Source organism: Aulostomus chinensis, chromosome 19 (assembly GCF_037954235.1).
Source record: "Aulostomus chinensis isolate RoL2024-O1b breed Wild chromosome 19, RoL_Achi_v1.0, whole genome shotgun sequence".
NCBI classification, from domain to species: Eukaryota; Metazoa; Chordata; class Actinopteri; order Syngnathiformes; family Aulostomidae; genus Aulostomus; species Aulostomus chinensis.
Genome location: NC_141338.1, coordinates 9,693,305 through 9,721,194, shown reverse-complemented (window position 1 = coordinate 9,721,194; position 27,890 = coordinate 9,693,305). Strand labels below are relative to the sequence as shown.

Here is a 27,890-nt window from a genome sequence, read left to right as displayed (position 1 = left end):
TGGTTGTGGGTGAATCCCGTCAGTGCCAATAACACAGTCATGATAGTAAAGCCAGGCAGTTATTAGCTCATAAAATACGCCCTGGATTCCTTTGAGGAAGCCGGTCCTTTCCCACTGGTGAGCGTCACTAATTTATGGGTTCAGAATGTATTTCTTGATCAGCTGAAAACAGATTTGATTGGAAGATACTGCCATAATACATACGTACCGATCCAACAATTGGCATAAAATAATAATATTGGGCCAGTACTTGAATAATTTTCAAATAGGAGACATAATTCTGATATTTGTCTTTAATAAGAATAAATTGTCACAGCACAAAACTCCACCAAACTCCATGTAAAACAATAAATACAGTTTTTTGCTGTTATTTATACATGTTTATTTATTTGGAAATGACAAACATTGACAATACAATATGCATTTCACATTATTAGGCCACAATGACCTTTCATTTCCAGTTTACATGTTTATACAAAAATACTAACATTCCCAACCCACCCCCAACCACACCAATACTAAAATAAAGGGGGGGGAAAGGAAAACAAAAAAAAAAAAAAGTTAGTTTTTTGCTGTTATGTGGTTCTGCATGCTCCTCTGCTTGTACTTCGTGTCTCAGCAAAGTTCTGGGAAAAATGGCTCTGTAATTTCTTTCTAATTCTTCCGACAGATACACCAACGAGATGGAAAAACCCTGAAATCTGAAAAACATGAGCAGCCGAGAAAAAAGAATTCAAAAGTGACGTCACACAAGGAACAAGATCAGATGCCAAGTTGCCAAAGTTTGGCAAGCGTGCCATTTCCCCAACTTTGTTTCTGGTCTCACAAGGAATCCACGTGATCGCACTTCAAATGCTAAGTAATTAAAAGTCTTTCTTCCCATTACTCTTGAACCATGAACCTTATTTTTCTCAGGTGCTCTTCTCATTCTTGAGTATGGTTTGGAGGGGGCTCGATGTTAAGCTCCTGCCTCAGGTCGTCCAAACTCTGCTCCCATCGTCTCTCATAGAAGATGCTGAGGACGCAACGAGCCCGTCGACCATTCTGCACGGCCCAGGGACCCAGAGATGTGACCAGAGACTGTAAACGGCTAGAAAAACATGAAGCATGAAAATACAAAAACACGAAGAGTAAACTAATTGTGTTCCCCAAAAATCACAAGGAAGTTCCACGACTGAATGAGAAGTATTCATTATCTACAGGTAAAGGAACTGTTGCATTATTTCTTCACAATGACAGCTGTGTTTAAACATGAAGTATTTCCTTTTACACATGTGCATGCGTGTGCGCGCGCACACACACACACACACACACACACACACACACACACACACACACACACACACACACACACACTCAAGACTGGAAAATGTCCAGAGTTGAGTTGAGCGGAGAATTCTCTCACTGCAGCTTTTCACTCTTCTTTCCAGCCTTTACGTGACCATTACTTTATTTTGATACACTACCCGCCAAATCAGACACGCAGCATTGTGTTTGGGGGTAATGAATGTTGACGGATTAAAAGTGGCAACTTGAAGGTGGAACTCATATAAAAGACACGATATTCATTTAAAATCACTTAATTAAAGATCTCGAGATAAAAATGATCATTTTCAACACATTTTCTTTAGGTTCTACAGTACTAAATGCAATAATTTTGAATAAAAGGAGTATTTAGTCAGTACTTTCTTAGAGCAAATGATAGATTGATTAAAAAAAAAAGATCTGCAGGTTAAATATTAATAAAATGATCGTTATTTGCAGCCTTTCCCAAAAGCACACAGTGACACCTGAACATGGACGTTAATTAGATCCTGTTTACAGGGGTAATACTGAGTCACTGTTTAATTAAGATAACAAAGCTGCCCAGCTTGTATGAGACGTAGCAGCTTTCGTACCTGGGACTGAGCCGCAGCGGCCCCAGCACGGCGCCAAGGGCACACATGGGAAGTCCGGTCTGAGCAGCTTCAAACCACTTCACCGCCACTTCGCCTGAGAAGAGCAGGCAGAGAAATCAGAAGACGATGTAACATCTGGGAGAAAACTGACAAGTCTGACACAAACAAACCGCTCCGATGTTGTAGAGAGGAGAACACAAATTTGAAATGATTTTTTAAAATTTTGTTTATCTGTTTTTATGTTAAAATGGGATTCTGGAAACAACAATTCTGCCAGAAACTGAGATGTATTTGATGCAGTGCAGGACAGCGGTCCGGGTGGCATGTTTAGTTTACCCAGAGCCAGACTCACCGAGCATGTTAGTGGGCATGCCCAGTAAGGTGTGCAACAAATCATGGACCTCTCTGTATCTCTGCATGACGTAAGCCAGCTCCTCATTGTCCACGAACTTCACGTCTGCCCTCGAGTCAGGGGTCACACGCTGAGGGCGAATTCAAGACACAAGCTTAAAACTTTGAAAGAAAAATGTGTTCTAAATGCAGACTGCTTATCTTATTCTACTAAGAACCAGCCATGCAGCGCAGCACTCACATTATCCTCCAGAAAACGGAGGTATTCTCGCCCAAAAGAGCCATCAGGTAACAAGGCCATGTTTTTTAGATCAAGTGTAGACAGTCTGATTCTGGGCCTCTCACTGCGATGACAATAACAAATGTCAACCTCATTAGCAGAAGAGAAAATGTGATTTTTAACAGGTAAACATGGAAGTTCTGAATTCAGTGACCAACGTTAGGATGGTGCAGCCTTCAGGGTCGTTTCTCATCCTGTCCCTGAGATTTATCAAAGCCAGGTGTCCCGTCGTCTCTCCGAGCACCGCGACCATGTCTGTAAAGAACAGAGCATAAATGGATTAAACGTGTAATAAACAGATTTCCAGAAACGCGATCTGATCTCAGATCTGACCATCTCCACGTCTCCCACATTTCCACAGCAAAGACACTGAGTTTTCTCAGTTTCCAGTCAAATGTATCACAAATTTTACTGAAATTTCCAAAAATGTGCAAAAGAAAACCAGAGGATGGAATATTTACGTAGTGCCAGGAAAAAAAGTTGTGAAATAATTTACATCTGCTTCTGGACCATGAGTACAGATGTGGTTTCAGTTCCTCATTCACTTGTCCAGATCAAAGCACATCGATTAGAGGGGCTTTACTCTGATCTCTGATATTTTTTTTACACCAAAAATATCCTACTTACTGCTTATTAATGTCTTTAAACAACAGTTTTGATCTTTAAAATATAAGACAGCTCCAAAGTCTCTGTGTCATTGCAAGTCACAGTTCTTTTTAAAATGTGAGTCAAAGGTTTGCCTCGTCCCAAAACTTTCCCATCTCTCATTATGTGCCTTTACTCTTTCTTCTGCTGATCTAACTTAAGTTTGCAGTTTCCTTCAAACTTGTACCGATGCGGTGCGTTGATATAAACAACCGTGATCTGCAGCTCAAATTGGCCCATATGGAAGACCAAGCTGAAGCTGTTTTTGAGCCATCTGGAGTAAATATTCAGGCTTTCAGGCTCGTTCGAAGGGAAACAAATAGAAGTGTTTTAGCCAACACTCAGGAGTCAGGGTCAGTGCAGCCAGCATTGAGTGGTAGAAGTTTAACACGCGCACACACACACACACACACACACACACACACACTCTCAAAAGAAGCTTTTTAACCTTGCTTTATTGTTTTAAATAGGTGCCCGTGGATGATTATAGCCGGAAGTTGTTGGCAGGAACACATCAATGGGGCCACAGAATCGAGACTGACCAAATTCAGGTCACACCTTTGTCCAAAACATAAGTGAGGTATTCACTGCAAGGTCCTAAAAATATCATTTTGAAGACATTCCAAGCATTTTTTTTTATACATTCCAAGATTAAAAAAAAGGCTGTAACTTCATTTTTCAAATTGATTTTAAACGTCTGCATAGTTGAAACCCCTCTGTTTTAATTTGTTTTGCCACAACTTAGTTTGTTGAATTCCACACGTTCCATCACAACTGTGGCCAATGATAGTGCTACATGATCAGTCTGTGGGCAAAAACAGATATAAAACCTATTTGAGAGTAATTGTTTGACTGGATCTGGATTATCTGGACCAGGTTTGTGGGAGGGGCGACAGTGGTCAGCGCTGTCGCCTCACAGCAAGAAGGTTCCAGGTTTGAGTCCCAGCTCCAGCACAGGATCTTTCTGTGTGGAGTCTGCATGTTCTCCCTGTTCCTGTGTGGGTTCTCTCTGGTACTCCAGCTTCCTCCCACAGTCCAAAGACATCAAGAGGGGACGAGGCTGATTGATACTCTAAATTGACTGTAGGTGTGACTGTGAGTGTGAATGGTTGTCTGTCTATGTGTGTTGGTCCTGTGATGGACTGGCGAGCCGTCCAGGGTGAACCCTGCCTCACGCCCCAAAGCTGCTGGGATAGGCTCCAGCCCCCCCCCCCCCCCCGCAACCCGGGGTTCAGTGGTAGAAAATGGATGGCTGGATGGAGGTTTGTGGGAGTTTAATGACCATTATTCAGCCTTGATGCTGAGTTGCATTCCAAGTATTCCTTTGATGGGTTATTATCTGATAAATCTGACGCAAATACTTTTATCTTTGCATTCCAGTTAATCAAACTTTTAAAAAGGCAGTTATCTCGGAGTACGTATGTTTGGAGATCAAGCGATACTAGAAGTCAAGAGCACGTCTTTTCTAAGGCATCTGAACTCTCTCATATAAATGTCACAGGTGTAAGAACTCTCTTCATCCCTGAGAGTTTCAGGGTTAGTGACGCATGGAAACATCATCACCTCTGAGAATTAATGCGAAAGAAACTTAGGTGATGTCCCTTGTTTGTATCGTTTTTCTAAAAATGAAAAACACACAGCCACTACCACTTCTGTTTTTTTTTTTATTCATACATCCTTATTTCATTCTACATTTAGCATACTGCAAAACTAAAAAGAATTAGGAGACTTTAGAAAAAACAAGATGAATGATAAACATACTAAGATCCTGTCTCAAATTGTATTAATGAAGACTAATGTTGCACTTGGGCAACATTTTACTGAAACTGTCAAAGCACAAACAGATTTATGAATTTTTCATTCATTTCCAAAACTTGGAGCATTGCGGGGGTTTACGGAAAGGAAACGTGACTGGCCTTTTGTCCTGCTATCTTTATTTTAGAGTGGAAAATGATACATAAATGGAAGACAGTCATCATTCCATGATGTGTGAGCCTCACCGTGTCTGTAGGGATCCTGTAGCGCGGTGAAGCCCGACCCAACAGCCAGCAGCGCTTTCTGGAGGGGGGTGGTGGGGATGTGTCCAGGATACAGGATTCCTTCATAGTAGCTCTCTGTAAACTTACTTCTGCTACTGTCAAGCTGGGGGACACACTCGGCTGGTGGAGTGATACAAGGTACATTTAAACATTTGTGCTGTTGTCTGTCAAAATAGCATCAAAAACCAGACCTATTGAGTACATGAAAGGAGGCTGTACATGTCCTGGGAGCCAGACCGGCGCATGTTTGACGACTATAAATCTATTCAATCTTACAGGGCTGGGTGTTCATGGTCAAATTAAAATTTGTCAATTTGTGCATACAAAGATTGAGTCAGTATCATGGACTATTAATACAGCTTAAATTCTTACAGTTACATACCATAACACAGCCTCCGAAATCAGGTAAATACCCCAATATCTAACAAACATCAAAATATCCAAAATATAAGACCTTATCTACCCTCACTTCATAAAATATTCCATTAGTTATTGCCCAGCCATATTCAGTTTACTTTCATACATCTGTAACAGTCTACTTTATCTTTTTTTTTACACTTTATATAGTATTTAGAAGGTTATACAGATACATGTCACAGTGAATACAATTCATGGGGGGTATAAGTGTTAATATTTAACATTTGTTAAATATTGTGAATTCTTTTTTTTTTATTTCAAAGCCTGTCTCCCAAAGCTTATTTCAGGAGGATACAAACTATATTTTTTAAGGTAGGCTATATTACATCTAATCAATTATATTTTCAAAGAAACGTTAGCGAAATTAAATAAACACAAGCAAGGCGAAGAATAAAGCAATTAATTATTAAGCTAACCGAGCCAACAGGTTGCGACACAAATGCATATGATTTCTTTAGTGTCAATGTTAGACTACTTGTGTCCTTTATGGTCTCTTAAACGTCCTACTGTCATTCAGGATTCGACATTCATCACATCTCTGAATAAAATCATAAACGTAACAACAGGGGTTCGTTTTTTAAATCTCGTCAGAGTGCTGAACACATTCTCGTACCTTTAAAAATGCTGTGCCGAGTTATCAAACGATGAACAGCTTTGCTACCGCGCTGAAACATTGTTGGAGTTTGTGCGCATGCGTCAAGCGAATGTGGGTGGAGCCTTTTCGACTGTTGCTCCCAGCTGACAAGCAATCCCTCCGCCCCATTCCACCCCCTTCCCCAAGCCGGCTGCCGTAGCTACAAATTAACCCGAAAGAACTGTAAACATTGGTAACGACTGACTCATTTTGAACGACTAGGTTTCTTTTTGCGATTGTCGGCAGGGCTTCAGTCAAGGCGCCAAGGTCAGTTCTCTCGGTGTTTATGACAGCAGTCTTGTAAGCTCGAACCCGCAAGAACTGTAAAAAAAAACACTGCGTAACTTCACTTAGCTTGTTACGCTAGCTGCTGAAAGTAGTTTGCTGTGAATTCAAACAACCGGAAGTTTGACACCTTGTTCATTTTTTTATGCAGTGACGATACGAGAGAGAAAAAATGCATGTCAAAGCGAAGGAACAGTATCGCTCTCTTTTCTCTCGTCATTAAATTGGTGACGTGTGTTAGTGTGTGTGGGCGTGTGGGTTGATCCAGGCTTTTCTTGATAAGTACAACACTAAGGTAGGGAGGTATGGCTATAAATGAGCGTCAGACTCCACAACCTTGGTGAGTGAGATTCAGGTTTTGGTTGAAATCAGCTGGTAGACTGCTTTAGAGAGACGGTTGGGATCCAGTTTTGAGCTGCAAGGTAGACTTGCTGCGATGGGAACCACCAGGGACATTTGTCTGAGAACAAAGCAATGGTTAATTTAAAATAAAAATCATTGTTTACGTTGATTTTTACAACTGTTTGCTCTTTTAGTAACATTATTTACACACTTAATGCCGAGTTAGTTAGGATCAGAATGGAGTAGGTTTTGTTTTTGCTTTAACATATGGCTGGTTTCACTTCTTTGGCTTTCCAGGAGTGTGTTTTATGACAGTGACCACATAGTGTGCTGTTTGTTTTCTCTGCATTTACAAATGCATGTACTCTTGGTTTCTATGGATGCATTAATTCATGCTGTGGGAGTGTTTGTTTAACTTGGCTCAGTAGAGCTGATAGCAATAATTTATCAAGCCTGTTTTTTGGGCAGGTTAAACAAATAAAAGTTAGGGTGGTAAAACATTTCAAAGGCAGGTCACACCAGGGAAAAAAACAATATGACTCATTGTGGCATTTTTAGAGGGGGTTTTCAGCATAGGATCAGATTTTTGTGTTCTTTTTTTGGCAGAGTGCTGATTGGTCATATGTTTTTAACAGAATTGCAGGGGTGGGGGTTATTGTATAATCCAGAATAATTTTATGTGTAATAATACTTCCTCACTTTATATATGAAGGCACTAAGATGTGAATGTTGATTCAAGAAAAACTTACAAATAATATAATCAGCTTTGATAATTATGTAGATGTATAAAATAATCTCAGTAAATATCAGTAGTTAGCTAAATAATGTCAGCATGGTTTTATTTGAACTCATAGAAGAGTTACCAGTGAGTGTTGTACATGAACTATAAGTGGTCATATGTTTTCCTCAGACAGATCCTGTCTCATGATAAATGTTTTGCGTGCTATTAATACTTTGATCACAAGTTTCTCATTTCAACTTGAACCGTGAACGGAGCAGAGTGAGAATGAGATGTTATAGATGTGCTGCTGTCATTTAGATGTCAGTGCTGATGAATTTATGGATGAATTCCCGTGGCCGATAAAAGAAAAAGTTCACTAAAAACAGCATTTGTAAGCGCATATATTTTAAGATGCATCAACAGAAAGTGAACTGAGTTCTCATAAAAGCTCATGGAGTTGCTCAATGTATTTTTACCCAATATGTTGAACTAGGGTTTATTATGCAATTTCAAAATTCTGCATAAAGTTTCTTGAAGACTTCCCCTCTTTTTGCTGGAGCGTTTTGCTACCAAACACACCTTTTATTTTGTGCAACAAGCTTCAGTTAACTTGCAGTGAAATTTAATTATGGATGAACTGGTTTTTTTCAGATGTGCTCAAGCTAATGAGTAGGTGGAGACACTGCTCATAACTGCTTGGCTTGGCTTGGGTTCTGGACAGACCGGTTAAATATTACTGTGAAAATGTTTTTGGTCTCTATTCATTTTCACACGATAAGATGCAGAACTTGCTATATATGCATGCATGCATTTAGCAACACCGTTTCCTGCAGCTGTTAAATCCAGGTACATGCTGAGAGCCTGAACAGCTGTACACAATCTTACTCACAGGGGTTTTTTTTCTCGGGCCATGAGGGAATATATCATTATATGATGACATCTACTGGTTTATTGGAAAAAGCACACCCCACCACTTATTCTCAACACAAGGTATTTTTCAGTGGTAAATTATATTTCTACAACAATCAAGTACCATTTTCAATGGGATTTATCTGTTTGTCTGGCTATCAGTCAGCAGGATTACACATAAAACTACCTGCTCAGTTATCATGAAACTTGGTGGAGGTGTAAAGACTGAAGCAATGAGTAGGCTGTGACATTATTGAGCTGATACAAATTGAGGATTTTGAAATATATTTTATTTTTATTATTATTGCTACATAGATGATATGATTGAAAGACAATTTAGATTAGTTTTTTCTTTTTTTGCCAAGAAAAAGGAGGAAGTTTGTAGATTGACTCCATACTGGCAGGAGTGACCTCCACATTTTTTTTTATACCAAAGCAAATATTGTATACCTCTGTTTATCAGAAAATCTGCCATGATATAGGAAAAAAAATGGGGTGAAAGCCACTACTTCCTTAAAAACTTCCTGAAAAATAAACTACAATTCAGCAAGTGTCTCTTGGCTGAATGCTCGTCTCATTCAGTTGAAACTAAGCACATCACAACGGGGAAACTCCAACTGCAGACGTAGCCTCCCAGCTGCTTTACACATCCGTCTGAAGTATTTAATGAACATTTCTGTCCAGACTCCGTAATTTTTCAGAAATAGTTTGATCAGTGGGAAGCTGATGAGACAGTACATTCATTTGTCTGCAGTCAAGGCGAGTCTAAACAAACTTGGGATGGTTTTATGTTTTTATAGTAAACATTGTCCAAGCTGCATGTGACACAGAGGTGGAAAATCCTGTTTTTCTCTGCCATTTTTGCTTGCTTTTGCTTTGCTTCGGTCTCTCACTTGGTGTCACCTGTAGAGCAGCAGACCAGTTCAGAATGTAAACAAGAGCTCGGCACGGTGCCAGAGTTGGCCACATGCCACAAAGGGAAGACAACCACAACAACGGAATAACAGTGATACTTAGCATGAATACCATTATTCAGCACACCATCTTCATCGGGTTGTTTCTGAGTAATGACAAGTTAATAATTGTGAAGTAGCCATCAAAAATTCAACAGAAGCATATTGGATTTTCATTATTGTAGTGATGAAGTAAGAATAAACCAGGCATAACAGTAGTGCTGCGAAGACTTGTGGCAATCACTTGTTACCTTAAACATTTTTTTCCTCATTTAACACAAATACGCTACAAAGTAATATAACAGTTTGTGGCCACACCTAACTGATGATGTGTCGCACCGCCGCTGTGCCTCCTTACAACCTCTGTTTGTGCTAACGCAGCATGTAGTTCAAGACCTTTTACTCTTTATTACATCTTATTTGACACTCACCTTCAACATTTGAGGGTCAGTTTTTCAAAGTGTAACACCACTGAAGAAGAAGATTCCACATACACCAAAGGTGGTGCTGTAGGATGCTGCTCTGTGTTTTGGATAAACTGGCGGACAATGGAATCTGTTGAATTTTTTTGATATATTTTGCAAAGCCTTCTAATGTGAAAGTTGGATTGTCATTCCTTTCTACAGACAAGCGAACAGTTTCCCACTTCTCATATGGCAAGATTTATAGGGAAATGTAGTTCGTGTAAAGCAGGGCTGTGGTAGATTGTGACAAGTTGTCCCAGATAACACCGAAGCATTGCGTGTTGGCTTGGCCACGGTTGCACTCTGGAGCAACTTATTAGACAAAAATGCTTTCTGACAGATCAGTGTCACAGCCAGAGATAATTTCTCCCTCCCTGTTGTTTAGAAGGCTAATCTAAATTTCGTAACTGAAAACTGTCAAAAGGCAAAACCCTTTGACCTTGATGCACAAATTAGGTTACAGGTCACTGAACTTGATTGTAAAATGGCTCCATGCAACCTTGACACTTTTTCTTTTGGAAATTATTTTTTGTATGATTGGAAAACATGTGGTATACCTATTGTATGACTCGGTTGCTACAAACAGGAAATATGGCTATTGTCTGGTTGCTAACAGCTGCTGTGTGGTGTTCATTCACAGGATTTAGCACCAGTTTGATGGAGAAGAATGGCCCGAATCTCGTTGGATTGCCCCAACTCTTTACCAGGGATTCCCCTCAGCGTGCTGTCGGTGCCCATGGAGAATAAATACAAATGTCAGCAATGTCTCCAGGTCCTGAGGAAGCCTGTCCAGGCTCCGTGCGGCCACCGCTTCTGTGTGCATTGCTTCAAGCAGCTCACCAGGTAGACTGGAGGTCCTCGGACCACCCACAGCCCACTCTTCCCCCTAATGATTACCAACTAACTGGACATGCGTCAGCACATGCTGTGGTCTTATCTCTGGGGAGTGATTTTGCACCTGATGATTACATTAAGCAGACTCATCGGTCACATGGATTCTATTTCTGAACTCACTGAATCACAAGGATGTAGCAATGCTGACTCATGTTGAAGGTGTTTTCCTTTGTCACATTGTACATCCATCATTGACCCACTGGTTAATTTATGAATGCTTTGTGAATTCCTTAAAAGGTGATATTTGTAACTTGTGACACCAGCCTCTGCATTTCCATCCCATCTTTTTGTACCCTAATGGGTGATAGTGACTCACTATTTCATGAAGGAGGCTGAAGCTTGATATAGTCTGTGGCTTCGTCAGCTCAACGCACAACTATGAATTAAGCTTCACTGAGAGCTCACTCACCTCACCCAGCCACAGTCATGGCCTCGATCTTGTGACCAGACGTCAGAGTTTGAACATAAATTTGCTGCTGGGCGGAAAGCTCGCTGGTTGTGTCTCACCTTTATTACAACTGATTCCTCCTTAGCTTGTGAATGCAGCCAATTCTCAAACGTCACTGTCTGTCTTAATGCGTTTGCTCAGTCAGCACAGGCAACCCAACTCTCTGGTCATGCTGCCCCTTATTGGATGTAAGCGGATTGGATTGTGGAGCAACCAAACTTACAAATAGCACCTTTTAAGAAACGGGTCCCACTTTGTGTTAAATAATATTGTGACGTTAAACTCAAAGTGACATTATCATTGAGCCGTAACAGCAACAGAAACACATTACACTTGAAAACCATGAAGGTATTGATCTTTCATACCACTCGAGATAATACTCCTGTATTTTTTTGTATTGCCCAATCTTGATTCTCTTCGAAAAACACGCATGCTTGTGTTGTGTGAACGCTAGCTGTCATACAAAAACCTCAACCTCAAACTGACACATTAAAGGGGATTTCATGGCGGTAACTGTCTGTAAACGCCTCCACTTTTTTATGTTCAGCATCAAAAATTAGACGCATGTTCTAATGATCATTTTTAGGTGTGGGATAAAATAGCAATACTTGAGTATATCATGATACAGCCACAGCACATATAGTTTGATCTCAATAGCTGTAGCCAAGATTCTGCACTTTGTGGTACTTTGCTTTCATCTAAGTTGTTAAATTGTTTGAAACTGCGCCATAATGCAGTATATGAAGGGTATTTCTTCTTCACTTCTAATAGATCGTTTGATGTTTTGTAGATGAACTGTCTTGCAATATATTGATTACTGCAGAATTGTTGTGTTGTGACAGTATCGTATTGTGATTTACGGTGATTCCCACCCCTAACTGTTGGTTTTGCTGTGTGTTCTTTTTCCGTTTACTTGCATTCAGCCTTACATAAGCGAAAACTTTTTTTTCCCACTGCTTTGAAGGGTTTTCTTGATCAGCAGGAAGAAGTTGTAGTGTCTGCAATATGTCGGTTATTCTGTAAAATCATAGAATTGTTCTGTTTGTCAGCTCTGGGCCAAAGCCTTGTGAAGCATGCCGCCAAGAGGAAATGTATGAGGAGCCCTTGTCTGTACTAAATAGTAATGAGGTGAGTTGTAGAGAATGCGGAGGTATGACACAAAATTGTTATTTAATGAGACACCTTCCTGGGGTCAGAGGTCACCTGGATTTCACACAATGCAGCCTATTGTATGTGTGTATGTGTGTTCCTTAGTGGTTGTGTGGGCTCGCTCAACTCTTTGTTCTCCACCAGGCATTCCCAGACAACGCAGCTGGCCGAGAGATAGCGAGTCTACCGGCTAAGTGTCTGAATCAGGGCTGCAGCTGGACGGGCTCAGTCAAGGAATATGAGGTGAAGTTAAATCTGAAGTTATTTTGTCTCAGTGATGTTTGTATTTTCTCCTTCCCTGCTATTCATTCATTAACCCCACCCAAACCAGACCACTAATTATTTTAATCACCCCGAACAGAATGTACTCTGTTTCATCTAAGGAAGCTCTCATTTCACTCAGCCTCCACTTCATTCAGCCTTCGCCCTAAAGAAGGGAAACAGGAAGTGAATCTGAGCTCGGAAAGTCCCTCTCTTACCAGCGCAGTCAGGAACAACAACTCAGTGGGAAAGTACCAGGCCACAAAAGGCCACTTCCCTTGAGATTATCTCAAGCACTAATGGAGGCTCATTTGACCATTACATGATAAAGAAAAATAGATTTCACATGACTACTTCAGAGAGTTAAACAATGCACAGTGGTTTGGAGACGTTAAGTCAGAGTCGCTCTGTGTTGACTGTTATCAAGTGAGTGTCATCTGTGTGGAGTTGTGTTTCTACCCTTAATATTTCGGATGCAATGCAAATGGTGACTGGAGTGTCCAGTTGTAAGGAACTAACCGCATTCGGCTTCTGAACAGGAAACTTTTAAGATGATGTGATAAATGAAAACAGGTTTGAAAATGAGAATATGCTTTGCATGGTTTGGTAACCTGCTTCTGCTTGCTGTTCAAACTACTGCTGACCACGTGGCTGGTTTCTTATCTCTGACTTCAAGAGGGAACTGCGCTCTGTTTTTTTTTTTTTTTATTGCAACGGTGAAAATCATAATGAGTATAAACACTTCATGGGAACTCCTGTGGGCTAACATCTTAGTCACATCTTTAGAAGAAGCCGCAGCACTAGCCATACACACCCAAAGCAAGATGACAAAGCAAAGAAAAAAAAGGGTCTGAGGCATCGCAAGGGCTTGGGTTGACTGTGCGACTGTAAGAGAGGATTCATGTTATGTTTCATTACTTAGTCCAAGAGTTTTCCGTGTAACATCTGAAAAGTGAGCCGTGAAAGCGAGAAACAGACCGCTTACCTGTGGTTTTCGATCCGTGTCTCCAGCATGCTCTTGCTAGTCATTGTGAGAGAGACTTCCCGTTCCATAAACCCCTCCTCCCATTTTAAGCCCCACCCCCTTTAATTTACCACTGTTCTAAAAGCACATCTATTTTTTTTTTTATCGGTAATTGGTAGTGTTATAAGTGCACGTTTATCAATTAATTTCCTGGACTTTTACAAACCTGTGCGGAAGTTTTTTTTATGGTCATACACTTTCTCAAACATCTTAACTCATGTACAAGAAATGGATCAATCCAGGTCAGCATTTATCAGCATATATTAAAGTTTAATGAATGACAGCCGACATGGTTTGACATGCTAATGAGCTACGGACTTTTCTCAGTCAGCCTCAACTGACCCGCATAGATTCTGATAGGAAGGTATTTTTCAAGCCTTTATTTCTATTACTTTTACAAACTTTCCAGATACATTTATTTTTTCAAAAACCTTATCCTATTGTTAATTTTTTTTGTTTTGGTTTTCTCCTCGCTTTCATTTCCAAATTTTACGAGTTCGTTCCTACTAGTTTAGTGTCTGTCGCACATCGTTACAGAAATTTCTAATAGCCGCTTCATGTTTGAAATATTCATTTAGATCTGTACACTTCTGTTACCTTTCACCTGTGATGCACCAGTGAAGAAACATCAACTAATCACGCAGCAGCTTGTTTTTCACATTGCTGTCATACCTCAGTGCAGTATGCATAGGGGTGTGTGTGTCAGCTCCATTATCACTCGAAACCGACTTGTATTCAAACAGCACATCTGTTATCACAGCAATTGACATCATGCATTGGGCCCATCCTGCAAAACCAATAACCACCCTTGTAAGTTGATCTTTTAAAAAGAAAAAAGCAGTTGCTGTGCGTGAGATCAGTGAAGATGCGTATCATCATCATCATCACCACCTATCATACCGGATGTTTTTCATCGGCAGGCACAGCATGAAGGTCGTTGTGAGTTTGAGCAAATACAGTGCGAAGCCTGTCACACCTTCATCCTCCGTACGGAGAAGGACAGACACAACGAGAGAGAATGTGAAGCCAGGACGCTCAACTGCAAATACTGCAAAGTGACCTTCAACTTTAAGGAAATCAAGGTCAGATCACCGGCGGTGATGGCTGATGGTTGTGTACATGGATGACAACCAGGATTTTGAACCTTCTACCTGCTGTGTTTCAGGCCCATGATGAAGTATGCCTGAAGTTTCCCTTACAATGCAAAGACTGCGGCAAGAAGAAGATCCCAAGAGAAAAGGTCCGAATCAGAGCTCATACAAACCTTTCACTCTTTCGACAGTGAAATCTGAGAAACTTGGCTAAACAAAACCAAAGCTGCCTGTGTGTTCTCTGTAGTGGCCCCTCTGAGCTCCTAGTTTCTTTCTGACTAAAAAAAGATGCTCTTTCACTTTCATGGTGACGCTGCTGGAAACGGTCCATTAACTCTTTTTGACTCTGCTTGATCCTCAGTTCAGTGACCACACCAAGTCGTGCGCCAAGTCGAAGAGTGCCTGTCCCTTCAGTGAAGTGGGCTGTAAATTTGTGGTACGTACGAGAGCCTCCTCACATAGAATACTAATACTTCCCACTTTTCATGAATTCAGTGTTTCTGGAGCGCTTTTAGGGAATTTGTTTAAATTTGTCAGGAATGTCCTCTGGGACTCGAGGATGAACTGGAAAGATTCCAGCGGTCAAAGGTCACTGTAACCTCACATGAACACAACATCTCAGGAAGCCTGAAGGAAACGGGGGTCAAGCTCCCTGTGACAAATACACATCAGCTGGGTATTTCTAGATTTTTCCAAGAAGTTTAAAGGAATATTTTGGGGAGATGATCAATTCTCGGGCAGGAAGGTAGATTACATCTGCACCACTCTCCTGTTTGCTGGGTTAGCTTAGCAGAGCATACAGATTACAATCGAGGTGCAGACACGCTTCAGCTCATATCAGCATTTCTAAAACTGAAAGTAGTCCACCACAAACTTCCAGTAAACCAATCCTTGCTTTACAGCTTTTTAAAGATTCAACTTCCTGACCTGTTGTTGTTTAGTTTAACTTTGGAAAGAATCATCCATCCAACAATATGAACCCAAGTGACATGTTACAGTAGGTGCATGTCAGTTCATAAGAAACTGCATGGCAGAACCAGTTTGAAATCATTTGGAAACTGCATCTCTTTTATTGTGTTCCTGACCATACAAACACATTTACTCTCAGACGAATTCAAAGGTCCCAAAACCTTCAATCAGCTTCTCACCACAGAGGCGCACACAAACATGTAATTTTCTACCAAATGTAGAACCAATGAGAGCTTTGTGTCTGGGTGTGCCTGGGCTGCCTCTTCTTCTGTGTAGGGTGGAGTACAAAGCGATGACATCATGTACTTTAGTGCACCAATCAGAATTTGGCCTCATTTGAGTAAAAACCTAGCAACATTTTTGGGGTTTATGTTGCTAGGTGCCAAACCATATCCATCCTGAAGTAGATTACTGAGAACACATCTATACACATGCATGCAGATAACTCTTTTTTTATGGATTTAAATTGCTGCTTCGAGTTGTCAATGCTATTACAAGTTAAAACTGCAAACATGTTTATCAGATTATTTTTCTCAAAAGAATCAGTATTTGTTGGGCGCCTCTTTCAAATATAAAGGAGGTTTTTGGAATCCCTCACAATGGTGCATCCTTTTCAGAACAATCTCCACCTGTGTCCTCCCGTTAGTCGGTCCAGCAGCTAACAAACTATTTCCTCTCAAAGATAGAGAACGAGAAGCTCAGCGACCACGAGCACAACAGCACCACGGAGCACTTGCGCCTGCTGTTGCCCATGGTGCTGTCTGCGGCTCGGGCCAGCACTGAGGCCCCTGGTCCCGGGGAGTGGCAGGAGGACTCTGGTCTGGGCCTGTACAGGGCTCCTGAGGAGGGAGTCACTACGGGCGCTGGAGCCGCATACTCCATGTACTCGGTGGACTTGAACAAAAAAGTGAGTCTTTATAGATGTTAGCAACTCAGTAAATTAAGAGGCACATCAAATACCTACAGAGTTTGGTTCTCCACAGGTCAGCGCATTAGAGAACATCGTCTGCGTCCTGAACCGAGAGGTGGAGCGCAGTTCGCAAACGTTGGAGGCATTCGCCCATCAACATCGTTTAGACCAAGAAAAGATTGAAAGTCTGTCCAGTAAAGTGCACCAGCTGGAGAGGACGCTGGCCGTGAGAGACCTGCATCTGTCTGAGACTGAGCAGCTGGTGCGAGAGCTGCAGTTCTGCACCTACGATGGGATATTCGTGTGGAAGATCTCTGACTTCTCACGCCGCAGACAGGACGCCGTGGCTGGTCGGACACCTGCAATGTTCTCACCAGGTGAAACAAACACGATATAATCACCACATATCATCGATTTCAAGTCTTTCTGTATCTTGTGTTCCAGCTGAGAGGATGTGCGTGATTTATGTCTTGGCCAGCGGACGAGGGGAATTCAACTCGACTACACCCTTGTTGTCCTTCAGGGCCTGAACTTGATATGCTCACATGGTACCGCTGTTTGGGCTCGACTCACATGTCGCTTCCTCCTTCTTCTTTGCAGTGTTTTACTCCAGCAAATACGGCTACAAAATGTGTCTGAGGCTGTACCTGAACGGGGACGGGACGGGACGAGGAACACACCTGTCTCTGTTCTTTGTGGTGATGAGAGGAAGGTGTGACGCGCTGCTCAAATGGCCGTTCAGTCAGAAGGTTAGAAATCACGTGAATGATCAGTGGTTTGAGATTGATGAAACGAAACAAGCCAACAGCCCCCAACGTTCTACCCCTCCCCCTCCAGGTGACTCTGATGCTCTTGGATCAGAATAACAGGGAGCACATCATTGACGCCTTCCGCCCTGACGTCTCCTCCACGTCCTTTCAGCGGCCCATCAGCGAGATGAACATCGCCAGTGGCTGTCCACTCTTCTGCCCGCTGGCTAAACTGGCGGGGAAGAGCCCGTACCTGAGAGACGACACCATCTTCATTAAAGCAATTGTTGACCTCACAGGCCTGTAGGTGTAAGCTGTGGAAGTTACACCAGTAAAAAGATTCATTATTACTAGATACACCAAATATAAATGTGAAACTTTATAAACTATTATTATATAATAACAGTCAACCACAACTCTATATTATAATATAATATATATTTATATATTCATACAAAACAGGCTCACATCTCTGCAGTAGAGTACCACTAACAGAGACCCGCTGTTAATCTATACCGAATAATATCCATAACAAAATGCTTAGAAACTTCCCAGTTAACCGCCAGTTCCTGCTTGGCTAGCATCAATATCCATTTATATTCACTTTTCTATAATATGTTATATTACATTCACTAACTTTTAACTAGCACTTCAATGATGTATTTTTAGACTCAATATCGACATGCTTATAGATCATCATTATCAGAGCTTCGTAATGTAAAAGGTTTATTATTCTATCACTTGATAATCGCACTAGGGCTTTAAGGTGGTGCATATACAGTATATCATATTAAAATGAAACTTTTTTTATGACTGTTCTTTTGTGCTTTTATCATCAAATCTTCTTTTGTTTTTCTTCTTGGTTCTGCATGTTGTGTAGAAAACCCCAGCCGTGGAGAAATTTGATTGGTCAGTGAATAAAAGAAACAGGCCACCAGAAGAATTACAAATTTTTTAGATCTGGAGATGAATTACTAAACGTTCACTTGCTGTGGGGGGAAAACTTTTGGGGAATTTTTCAATTATGCTTTTACTTTTTTTTTTTTCTCTTTAATTTGATTAAAGAGAAACAAATCATTAGCTACTTAATTTGTAAAGCAAAGTATAATATGCTGCCTATTAGGAGAAAAAACATGTTATGGAAACATACACTACCTGTTTCTCTTTGTGTGTGAGCGTGAATATAAAAACAGATCCCATCCCCAGCACATATCTTATATTACACATTATGAATGTCATGGCCTCAGGTCAAAAAAAAAAATCACAAAAGAGTTGGAATAGAATTTTAAATTCATGTGTCTCCCGATGTTCTGAACTGGTCACGTACGAGGAGTTTCCCCGTGTGGGCCACCGTAGGCGTCACACGATGACTCCGATGTGGGCGTTTACTGTAACGATAAAGAGACGCGACAGGAAATTGGAACACCTGCTGTCACCGAAACTGTTACACCACTGAAGTTGCCGAAGAATAAACCACAGGAAAAAACATCAAGCGGTTGGGTTGTGTGTGTGTTTTCTTTAAACTCGTTTCCATGAGCAACGGAAACCGTCACTGCTGTACATTGGGTACATTTTTCTATATAGTTGTATTCTTACGAATTTTCACACAGTGTCTTTAACATTATGACAAGCGACATGGTTTGATCCGCGTGTTTCGACCGAACCTTCCACCCCTGCTGACATCAGTCCTCGGCATCTTCTGACACAAACATCCGTGGATTATCATTTCTAGACGAGTCTTATAGCAGGCTCTCCTGAGGATGAAGCTTCACAACAAGTAAAACAACAGCTTGTGTTAATTACAGCAGGAATCCAGAATGGAAACCAAATAGGTGTTTTCTGTTATATATGAAAATACTATTTTACTTGGCAGCAAATGAGAGACACTGTGTGTAACCATGAATCAGTTTTGGGGTGAAGAGGGTTTATAAGATGACACTTCCAGATGAAGAACAAAATGTAGAAATGTTCAGTTGGAGCAGCATATGTTGGTTTTAAAATGTGTACCAGTATCAATACACCGAAGACTTTTGAGAAACTGAAACCACCGATTCCTGACTGAATTTTAAGTTAACAAAATGTAGATCTGCTGCACAGAAGCCATGGTATTTTTGTCCTATTGACCACATAGAAAGCGACTTTACTCTTACGTGTCAGCCACAACCGCTTAACCTTATCTGACACCTACACATACATGAAACTGCTTACAGCTTCCCTTCAAACACGGCGGTGTAAAGCAGACTGGAGGTTGTCGGGCGTACGAGATCTGAGCTTTCAGTTTATCCGCTTTGGCTTCTTCATGTACGTGGGAATTCTCGGTTACGTGACAACTGGTGGTTCAGGTGGGAATACGGGAACGACTTCTTTGTGTCGTTCTCAAATAGAAATTTATAACTTTGGTCATCTTTTAATTTCACAAAAAAAAAAAAAAAATTTCTTAAAAGTTCCAAATACATTTTTAATTTTTAAAATAGGTTACGTCATTTTTTTTGTGGATAACTATCAGGTGAAAATATTTTTTTCGTTGTTTTGTTTTTATCTAGTCTTTGGACATTTCATAATTGTACGTTTATTGAGTAAACAGCCAAGAAATTACATGAAAATGAGTAAGTACATAAATAAGTAAATATATGGCGTTTGCAAATAATGGTGAAATTAGGAGCAAAACAATTTCATATCATTTTCATAACATGAAAGCCTCAGTTTATATTGAAATGATATATTTACTAGTTGGATCAGTTTTGCTGTGCCGCAGTCTTGAAAATGAAAGCAAATAATTCCCAATATGACTGAGATCCATCTGGAAGGGTTCAGAAACCTGGTGATACCCACTAAATATTAGCACGTTAGCACAGTCACAGGGAACTAGCTGCTAGCATTGAGCTACACAGCTGCTGGTTCATTCCATTGAGACTCTGTTCTGTTTCATGGTAACGTCCCAGTAAAAAAAAGACATCACTGAACTAAATGGAACGAGGTCACTACCAAACAAAAGAAAGGGGACTAATTAAATGCCATGTTTTACATGATAATCTTTTTATTCTTTTAAAGTAGTCCTTGGCACACAGCCTGTGCCAAGTGTACTGGACTCAAATGTGCTTTTTGTTTCATTATCACAGGAATAAAAAGTGAATAAAACATTTAAAAATAATGTGAGTACATTGAATGAGGTTGGTGGCATGTGTCTTTATTTAAATAGACCCCTGAAAGTAACAGTAGACAGCATGAAACATGGAGCAATAATTATAAAGAATGACGTTAATGGCATACACTCATTGAGAGTCATGGGAGATATTGCTCAGTACCAGTGAATAAAGCCGCAAGCAGTCGGCCCACTTGTCGATTTGACTGCTGTGAGGTTCTACACGCGTGATGGATTAATTAGTCACCAACTGGTTCTGGAAGAATTCCCCTTCAGGCCTGAATAGTGATCAGGCGAAGTACCTGAACCTACAACTGGAAACCAAAGGCTTCTGCTATCAGTCTACAGAATGAAAGCCAAGAACGTTGACGCATAACAAACAACAACTCTCAAAACTTGAGGAGTTTTATTGTCTGATAAAAACAACAACAACAACAACAACAACAAAAAAAACCCAGCTGGGTGGATTTGGCTTTTTCTGTTCATCTCTCATATCAGACCGTAACAGCCTTTGAATTCCCAATATCTCGGTTGTTCTTTTGAAGTTCACTGAATTGATTCAAAATGTCTTCTTGTCGATGTTTGTCCTTTAATATGATACCGTGTGGGTTCAAGCAGCTACTAAGCAGCTACTAAGCAGCTCCTCCTCCAGCGTTCAGAGACATTTGCCTCAAATCATTCAGACAGAAAACATATTTCTGTTTTAGTTTGGCCTGGTTTTAATAGAACCTCCCCCCCCAAAAAACTATTTTCTGTTGCAGTTCGGTTAGGTTTAGGAAAACATCCTAGTTTGGGTTAAATAGAAGCCATCGTCATCAATTCCAAACCACTTTCCCTGAAAACCCTGACGGAAACCGTCAGTGAGGAATTAGGAAGAGACAACTGATGCTGAGAGAATCCATCTCTTCTTCATCTGTAATAAATATTTCTTGATAACTTCCTGGCAGAAAGTTCTTTGAGGCAAGTTTCTCCCATTTGCTCCTCCTGCTCCAGCCAAGCTCAGTCAAACATGAGAGGATGAAGAAGCCATTTCATGCAGCGCACACACCGAGTTGTGACCTTGCTTTGACGATTCGAGCTTTGAAGCTGCTTTTCAAAACACAAAACTGCACTGAACAACATTCCAAATGCGGCTGATTTATTGTTTTTCTGCTGCACTTATCTGGCTGAAGACCGAGCTGGCGGGCCTGACCTTAGTGAGACGCGAGGACGTATGAATGATTTCGGCGGCTGAAGAGAAACGGTTCGTCTGTTCTTCAAACAGAATTACTACATGAACAAAGCTGTCACCCCGCTAAGCGTGATCATTTCTGTAAGTGAATCAAAGCCATCGCGTCCTTCCATACACACGGTCTGTACCTTCGATATGGAAAAGTTCTTGTTCAACATGGCGATTTTGTGCGTGTTTTCTAATAGCGAAGAATCGTTCTCAGGATAAATGTTGGGAGTTTGGAGTCGCTGAGCTTAAACCCAGGACCAACTTAAGACTAAGAATATATACCAGGAAATAAGTGTAGGTGTATTCGGTGGTTGAAACTGAGGCCCAGCACACCCAGGCAGCCCCCACTCATACTTGGATTTTAAGACTTTTAAGAGGGAAAGAAAAGAAAACTTTTATCAAATGTAACAAGGAGGACAGAAAATATTTTTTTTGTAGCTAAAAGAAGCTCCAGAACACATCTGTTTTTTTCTCAAAACTTGTTTGACAAAATTAAAGGGTTAAAGCTTTATACTACTAATGACTGGCTTTAATCACATTTCACTATAATATGGGACCAAAACAATTAGCTACATACACAACAGTCATGCTTCACAGTAACTGCTCTTCCTCTAGATGAATTTACTCCATACTTTTATATTTAATAGAATCAATCTTTTCAGGGGCACAACATGATTGGGACGTCATTCAAAAAAAAAACAAGCCCTACTAAAAACGTCCTTCCCTTTTTGGTTTTAAATGCTTTCCTCTTCTCTGTGTAAAGGGCGTTATTAGGTGTTTAGACATCAGTGGAATATTATCATAGCTGAGCACAAACAACCGCGGTCTCATCTCAGTACGTTTACAGCTCAGGTCCAGCAGCACGACTCTCAGTTCAGACAGAGACAGAGACCGTGGTGCTGGGAAGCTTGGCTGTGTGTTTCGGTGTGAGCGCTACACTCTACAACTCTATCTGTGTTTACGGTTCAAGTCACTCCTGGCAACAGCAAAGCAGAATCACTCCATTCAGTTCTTTGCTGCCACAACAGCGCTCCCTTGTGTCCAAACCTGAGTCTCATCACGTCCCATCTCCTGTTAGCTGAGGACACAGCAAGCACCGCTGGGGGGGTCACAACAATGTGAGCTCAAGCAAAAACACTGATCATACACAAGGAGTGTGTGTGTGTATTCACACCACGGAGGACAACAATGTTCCTCTTCTCTGTACCGCCGCTTTGAGTGTTTTTCCAACCTGACTCATGGTTTCCCGTTGACGCTGCTTGTGGACGTGGAGTTTTTGTTGCGGCTCAGCCAGGACGACAGGAGTCTGCGGGGTCTTGATGGGCGTGTGGAGGTCTGCGCTAAGCGGACCATGCGTGGTGAACGCCACACCTTAATGGTAGAGTCATCGCTGGCAGAAAGCAGCAGCTCCTGGTCAGCTGGGCTGAACGCCACAGAGTTCACCACGTCATCATGGGCCAGGCGTGCCAGACAGATGTTGTAGTGGCGGTCCCAGATGTAGCCGTGCTTGTCCTCTGCTCCACTGGTGGGATGAAAGTGGGGGCGGGACATTTAGTAACACCTTAACTGTCTACTTGTTTCTGCTATGGAACAGCAGTGAAACATTAACCACTGATGCAGCGTCTCCAACATTCGTGACCACGTAACGCGTGGTCAGTCACCCACCTCGCAACAAAGTCTCTGCTGACATCCAAGAAGATAAAGAAACACTCGTTATTGGGAGTAAAAGCTCGGTGGGCGCGCAGACTTCTTCTCTCCTCCCTCAAGCTCTTCAGGTCGATGACATGCAGATCTATTTCCTCGGCAATGGGAGGCGGCGACATGGGGTCAGAGATGACACATCCGGCTGGCCAAGCCCGACTATTCACATACAGGTACCTGGACAGTCGAGGAGAAACAACAATGTGAAGTCATTCCACACATGCAGACTTCACATAAGACACTTAATTAATACTTCTTTGGTTCTGAATATTGTTGAAATCGTCCTCTACAGTTCTCTACATGGACAAAAGTTTCCTGATGGACAAAAACTACATCCAGAAGAGCATTAAATACCAGATGCACTATCCTCATGCCGCCATGACAACTTAAGCTTTCCACAAACCACACATGAGGTCAAAAGACAAATGGTGGAAACGTGGGCTTTGGGCTAACAAGCCCATCCTGTAAAAACCTGATGCGATGGAAACACTGATGACCGACTGACCCAGACTGTGTTTAACAGCGTGTGTTCCGTGAAGAAGAACTAGCAGGTGAAAGACAATCAGTGTAACACCCAAAGAGCAATATTTTCTTGAAGCTGATGACTTGTGATGTTCGCATCCCTCGTTGTCATGTTACCATGGAAGCACAAAGAATGCAGTACCTACACCACGTGCCTGTCCTGACTCACCTGTGGTCTGGAGAAAGACCCATACCAATGATGTGGCCATGGATGTCAATCACATGGTCCAGTGAATCAAAGAACTCATCTGAACTACGCTCTTTCCCAAGGACGGGACCACAAGTGGTCATCTGGTCAGGCTTGATCCTTTTAATGCCTGGAAATGATAAAAACAAAAACAAAAAAAACACAGAAACAGTACCATAGTGTTAGTGGTTTTAAAAATGACTCAACTATTTCTGGAGTTGCTGCATGCTTCGTGGCCACATTCCTACCTATCTGGTGAGGGGAGTACGTAAGGCTGCCGGTGGTAAAGAGTAAGTACGTCTTGTCCTCGGCCTCCTCAGAGGGCTCGATGAGGCTTGAGTCAGGGGCCTTTGTGTGGATTCTGCCCATCATCTGGGCCACCTGGGTCTCAATCTCTAGCTCTCTGGTCCCAACATTTTTCCGACTCTAACAAGAAGCAAGAAAACGTGAGACAGAAAATAGAGCGACTGCTTCACCTACTTCAATTCATTTCATCCACCTCACCTGGATTACGTGGTCCAGCCCTGAGATGGTAGGCTGAGGAGGGCGGGTACTGCGGAGGCCATGAGTCCTTGCTTCTTTCTGGCATGCCTCAGCTTCCTCTTCCTCATCTTCTTCCTCACTACCAGATGTCCCAAGGTCAAAAAGGAGGGGCTGATGCTGCCTCCCTTTCTGCCTTTGAGCCTGAGACTGAGCGTCATAGTCTAGCAGCAAATCTGGGTTGTCATGACGACGGCAGTGGGCCACCATCACTGTACGGATGGTGCTGGCATTGATGTTCTGGATCTTGAAAAGGCGCTTTACCACATTGACGTTCTCTGATTCAATATCCTGTCAGACGACAGAAGCAGATGAAGACAGAAAATCCTGCAGAAACGTATTGTCATATTGTATAAACATAAATCCTTCAAAGAATGTCGCTTCAATTCCACTGCACTTGTTTACGATTTTGAGAAACTTCCCTAAAAAGCACCTTCTTCTGCACCGGGTCTCACCTGGAAGGCTTTATTGAGCCAGAGGACAGAACAAGACGTCAAGTTGCCGATCCAGTGCAGATTCCCAGATATCAAGTGGGTCTCATTCAGCCAGCAACCAAACACATCGTACGGTTTGTTCCTCACCCGCGACAACAGTGTGTAATTTTCTAGAATCGTGTTGCACATGCAGAGATGACACATTGAACCACACACACACACACACACACACACACACACACACACACACAGAACATCAAATATACATCCAAATACACATTTCTGTAAGAAAATGACTGCCTTCTACAAGCTCAGGCTCGAAGTTGACGGCACGTTTTCAGTACGTAAGAAGTGGTGCTTCTAAAAGGACTGACACCACTGACACTTTGAAGAAGAGGGAAGAACTGACAGGAATTTTCAGAGAAAAGAAAGAACCATTGTGAAAAAATTAAAAAATAACAACGTTACAAGTAAAAGCAATGGCACAGAATATTTTCTCTATGGTTCCTACCTAAACTGAGGACAGCGATTTCCCCTGATGAACAGTGGTGTGGGCCAAGGTAGACACCAGACACAAGCAACAGAGTGTCATCAGCATTGAACTGGGAGAACTGGGTGTAGCCCCAGTTAAACTGTCTCATGCTGCAACTGTGCACCAGGGAGATATTTCCATCTGACCGCTCTGTGTCCCATAACTGCACAAAACAGGCCACAAGACAGTGTTGGAAAGATGTGGGTAAATGTCGGGGTGCTTCCAAATTGAGGGCAACCTTTTCATCACCTTCTTTGAGCTGGTTACCTTAACAGTGCAGTCTTTCGAGCAGGAGGAGAAGCGGTGACCCCTGTGAGAGAAGGCCAGGTGGAGGACTTGGTCACTATGCTCTCTCAGTGTCTGAACCTCCACACACGGGATACAGTCAAACAGACGCTTGAATTCCCGGTACCATGATGCAGCCGCTGCACAAGAGTGGATTCCAAATTATTTGAACAGTGCTGTAAATTCTACTGTGAGGTGCAGGATTAAGATCACATACCTGGGTGTCTGGGTACACTGCGGGGGATACGGTAGTAACTGTAGAACAGCTCCCTCCACAGAAACTCATCTCTGGAAACAGCCAGCCACTGCCGGCAGGTCAGACCAGCTCTCAGCACCGCATCGTAGGGTAGACGCAGAAAGATCTCCAACACCAGGCTGTCCGGCAGACCTAGGCCACACTCCATCCTAACATCCTACGCAAACACACCAAGTCAATGGACATGCTGGTACATGAGAGTAACATAACAATCTAGAAAAGCTGCATGATTCTCCAACTATCACACTTTCTGTTTCCTGAAATACTTCAGTTGAAACGGCACTTGATCTGACATTCAACTCAAATTTGCCTGATCCATTCTTCTCACATTTCAAAACTTTAAGTCATTTTGTCTTCTTCTTTTGCCAACAATTCAATGTGCAGATACTAAATTTTCATGACAACATAATTACAATGTCACTGAATCTGTGCAAATATTGCGTCATTAGGTCTTTTTTTTCCCAATGTTAAGACCCAAGTAGGAGTCAGGAATTAAAATCATCCCCGCCTTGTGCAGTGTACCCCATCGATAAACTGAGGCCCCGCTATCAATGAGACTCCACAAAGACACAATTGTGGCTTTGAGGAACTTTATCGGTCCATTGCATCCACTAGATCTCCATTTTGGACACTGATTTCAAACAAACCGGCACATTCCTCTCGGGGAGAGTCGCAGCCACAAAGATGATTGATTTTTCTTACAAATGTAGAATAAACAATATGACTGAGGTGTGAACGATGCTTTACCGACCTCATCGATACGTCTCATTAAACCCAGTCAAAACATACTACACTCCCTTACTAAACCAAGTCGTCGTTTAAAGATGACCTAACATGGCCACTTCTGTAGCCTGTGACTAAATGGATTGACTAGCCTTCCAACTGGCCTGGAGAACATTCATTTTCCAACGCTACATACGTTAGTTGTTATACATATGTTTATCAAAATCAGACATGACACGACTACAACTGAAAAGCTAGCCAATAGACGTCTATCTGATGGACTATGTCATGCTAACGTCAAACCAGCTAACTTGTTGCTAAAGCAGCTAGCAGTTAGCTAACGTTTGTTTTCAATTTCTATCTGACGACATTTCATTTTGACAACAAACAGTTACTTGTTTAACTTAGTGCTTTTGATGCATGAGTCAATCACCTATATTGGCAGAGTAAAAAAAAGTTGTCGAGTAAAATGTGAACAACCTGCTGGATCGGAGTATGCAGGAGAGAAAAACGGACGGTAAGCTAGCTATCGCTAACGGCTAGCCACAGAAAATGACAACAATCCTCCAGCAGGGTAAGATCGGTAAGACTCGACAAGCCGATAACAGAAACATCGTCGTTCCAATAAGACTAATTGAGTAGTCCATAAATTTTTAAGTAATTCGTAGTTCATTAAAATGTGACTGACAAAACAATAAGAACACCCCTAGTGCGGTTCATTAATGCAGCACAAATATAGCATAAAAAGTGACAAATATAAGAAATCAATCCCCTTCTTTCAAATGCTTTAAATAAATGATCGTTTCCTTTCAGTGTACAAAATAAATGTACAAGTTACATACATTTATCATAAGCTACATATAATTGAAATAAACGATTTTATTGTATGCAGCTGAAAAAAATATTTACATCCTGT

The 27,890-nt window shown here is 41.6% G+C and overlaps 3 protein-coding genes across 7 annotated transcripts; 1 reads left to right on the top strand and 2 right to left on the bottom strand.

Moving 5' to 3' along the window:
* Window positions 1–322: 322 nt before the first annotated feature.
* On the bottom strand, window positions 323–6,402 carry coq4 (coenzyme Q4 homolog (S. cerevisiae)). Its single transcript, XM_086187737.1, has 7 exons — window positions 6,244–6,402; window positions 5,175–5,333; window positions 2,688–2,784; window positions 2,491–2,593; window positions 2,251–2,380; window positions 1,899–1,992; window positions 323–1,090 (listed from the first exon to the last, which is right to left on the bottom strand). Exons 1-7 carry the CDS (start codon window positions 6,302–6,304, stop codon window positions 925–927), a joined length of 810 nt encoding a protein of 269 aa, XP_086043863.1. The 5' UTR covers window positions 6,305–6,402; the 3' UTR covers window positions 323–924.
* Window positions 6,376–18,921, top strand: traf2b (Tnf receptor-associated factor 2b). 3 transcript variants are annotated; one of them, XM_086187733.1, is made up of 11 exons: window positions 6,376–6,531; window positions 10,579–10,781; window positions 12,330–12,408; window positions 12,574–12,672; window positions 14,635–14,796; window positions 14,880–14,954; window positions 15,167–15,241; window positions 16,457–16,681; window positions 16,758–17,061; window positions 17,285–17,433; window positions 17,522–18,921. In XM_086187733.1, exons 2-11 carry the CDS (start codon window positions 10,606–10,608, stop codon window positions 17,738–17,740), a joined length of 1,563 nt encoding a protein of 520 aa, XP_086043859.1. In that variant the 5' UTR covers window positions 6,376–6,531; window positions 10,579–10,605; the 3' UTR covers window positions 17,741–18,921. The 3 variants fall into 3 exon arrangements, with proteins under 3 accessions (XP_086043859.1, XP_086043860.1, XP_086043861.1); XM_086187734.1 differs by lacking the exon at window positions 6,376–6,531 and adding an exon at window positions 6,753–6,889; XM_086187735.1 differs by lacking the exon at window positions 6,376–6,531 and adding an exon at window positions 6,951–6,971.
* A 1,592-nt stretch (window positions 18,922–20,513) lies between these two features.
* fbxw5 (F-box and WD repeat domain containing 5) lies at window positions 20,514–27,562 on the bottom strand. Of its 3 annotated transcripts, none has more exons than XM_086187731.1 (10): window positions 27,455–27,562; window positions 26,213–26,408; window positions 25,978–26,135; window positions 25,690–25,873; window positions 25,200–25,348; window positions 24,709–25,035; window positions 24,453–24,630; window positions 24,187–24,334; window positions 23,460–23,672; window positions 20,514–23,316 (listed from the first exon to the last, which is right to left on the bottom strand). In XM_086187731.1, the coding sequence occupies exons 2-10, from the start codon at window positions 26,397–26,399 to the stop codon at window positions 23,031–23,033; spliced, it is 1,830 nt and encodes a 609-aa protein (XP_086043857.1). In that variant the 5' UTR covers window positions 26,400–26,408; window positions 27,455–27,562; the 3' UTR covers window positions 20,514–23,030. The 3 variants fall into 3 exon arrangements, with proteins under 3 accessions (XP_086043857.1, XP_086043858.1, XP_086043855.1); XM_086187732.1 differs by having other exon boundaries at window positions 27,408–27,529; XM_086187729.1 differs by lacking the exon at window positions 27,455–27,562 and adding an exon at window positions 27,003–27,206.
* Between the last annotated feature and the right edge of the window lie 328 nt (window positions 27,563–27,890).

What these genes read in the sequence shown, in the direction of transcription:
- coq4 (XM_086187737.1), bottom strand. Translation starts at nt 6,304, where the DNA reads ATGTTTCAGCGCGGTAGCAAAGCTGTTCATCGTTTGATAACTCGGCAC. An exon ending in GAAGGCTGCACCATCCTAAC is followed by an intron (nt 2,594 to 2,687) that starts GTTGGTCACTGA and finishes TTGTCATCGCAG; the next exon opens with TGAGAGGCCCAGAATCAGAC. An exon ending in TCCGTTTTCTGGAGGATAAT is followed by an intron (nt 2,381 to 2,490) that starts GTGAGTGCTGCG and finishes ATTCGCCCTCAG; the next exon opens with CGTGTGACCCCTGACTCGAG.
- traf2b (XM_086187733.1), top strand. Translation starts at nt 10,606, where the DNA reads ATGGCCCGAATCTCGTTGGATTGCCCCAACTCTTTACCAGGGATTCCC. An exon ending in TGCTTCAAGCAGCTCACCAG is followed by an intron (nt 10,782 to 12,329) that starts GTAGACTGGAGG and finishes TCTGTTTGTCAG; the next exon opens with CTCTGGGCCAAAGCCTTGTG. An exon ending in CGGTGGACTTGAACAAAAAA is followed by an intron (nt 16,682 to 16,757) that starts GTGAGTCTTTAT and finishes GGTTCTCCACAG; the next exon opens with GTCAGCGCATTAGAGAACAT.
- fbxw5 (XM_086187729.1), bottom strand. An exon ending in CAGTGTACCCAGACACCCAG is followed by an intron (nt 26,136 to 26,212) that starts GTATGTGATCTT and finishes ACTCTTGTGCAG; the next exon opens with CGGCTGCATCATGGTACCGG. An exon ending in GGCTGGACCACGTAATCCAG is followed by an intron (nt 24,631 to 24,708) that starts GTGAGGTGGATG and finishes GCTTCTTGTTAG; the next exon opens with AGTCGGAAAAATGTTGGGAC.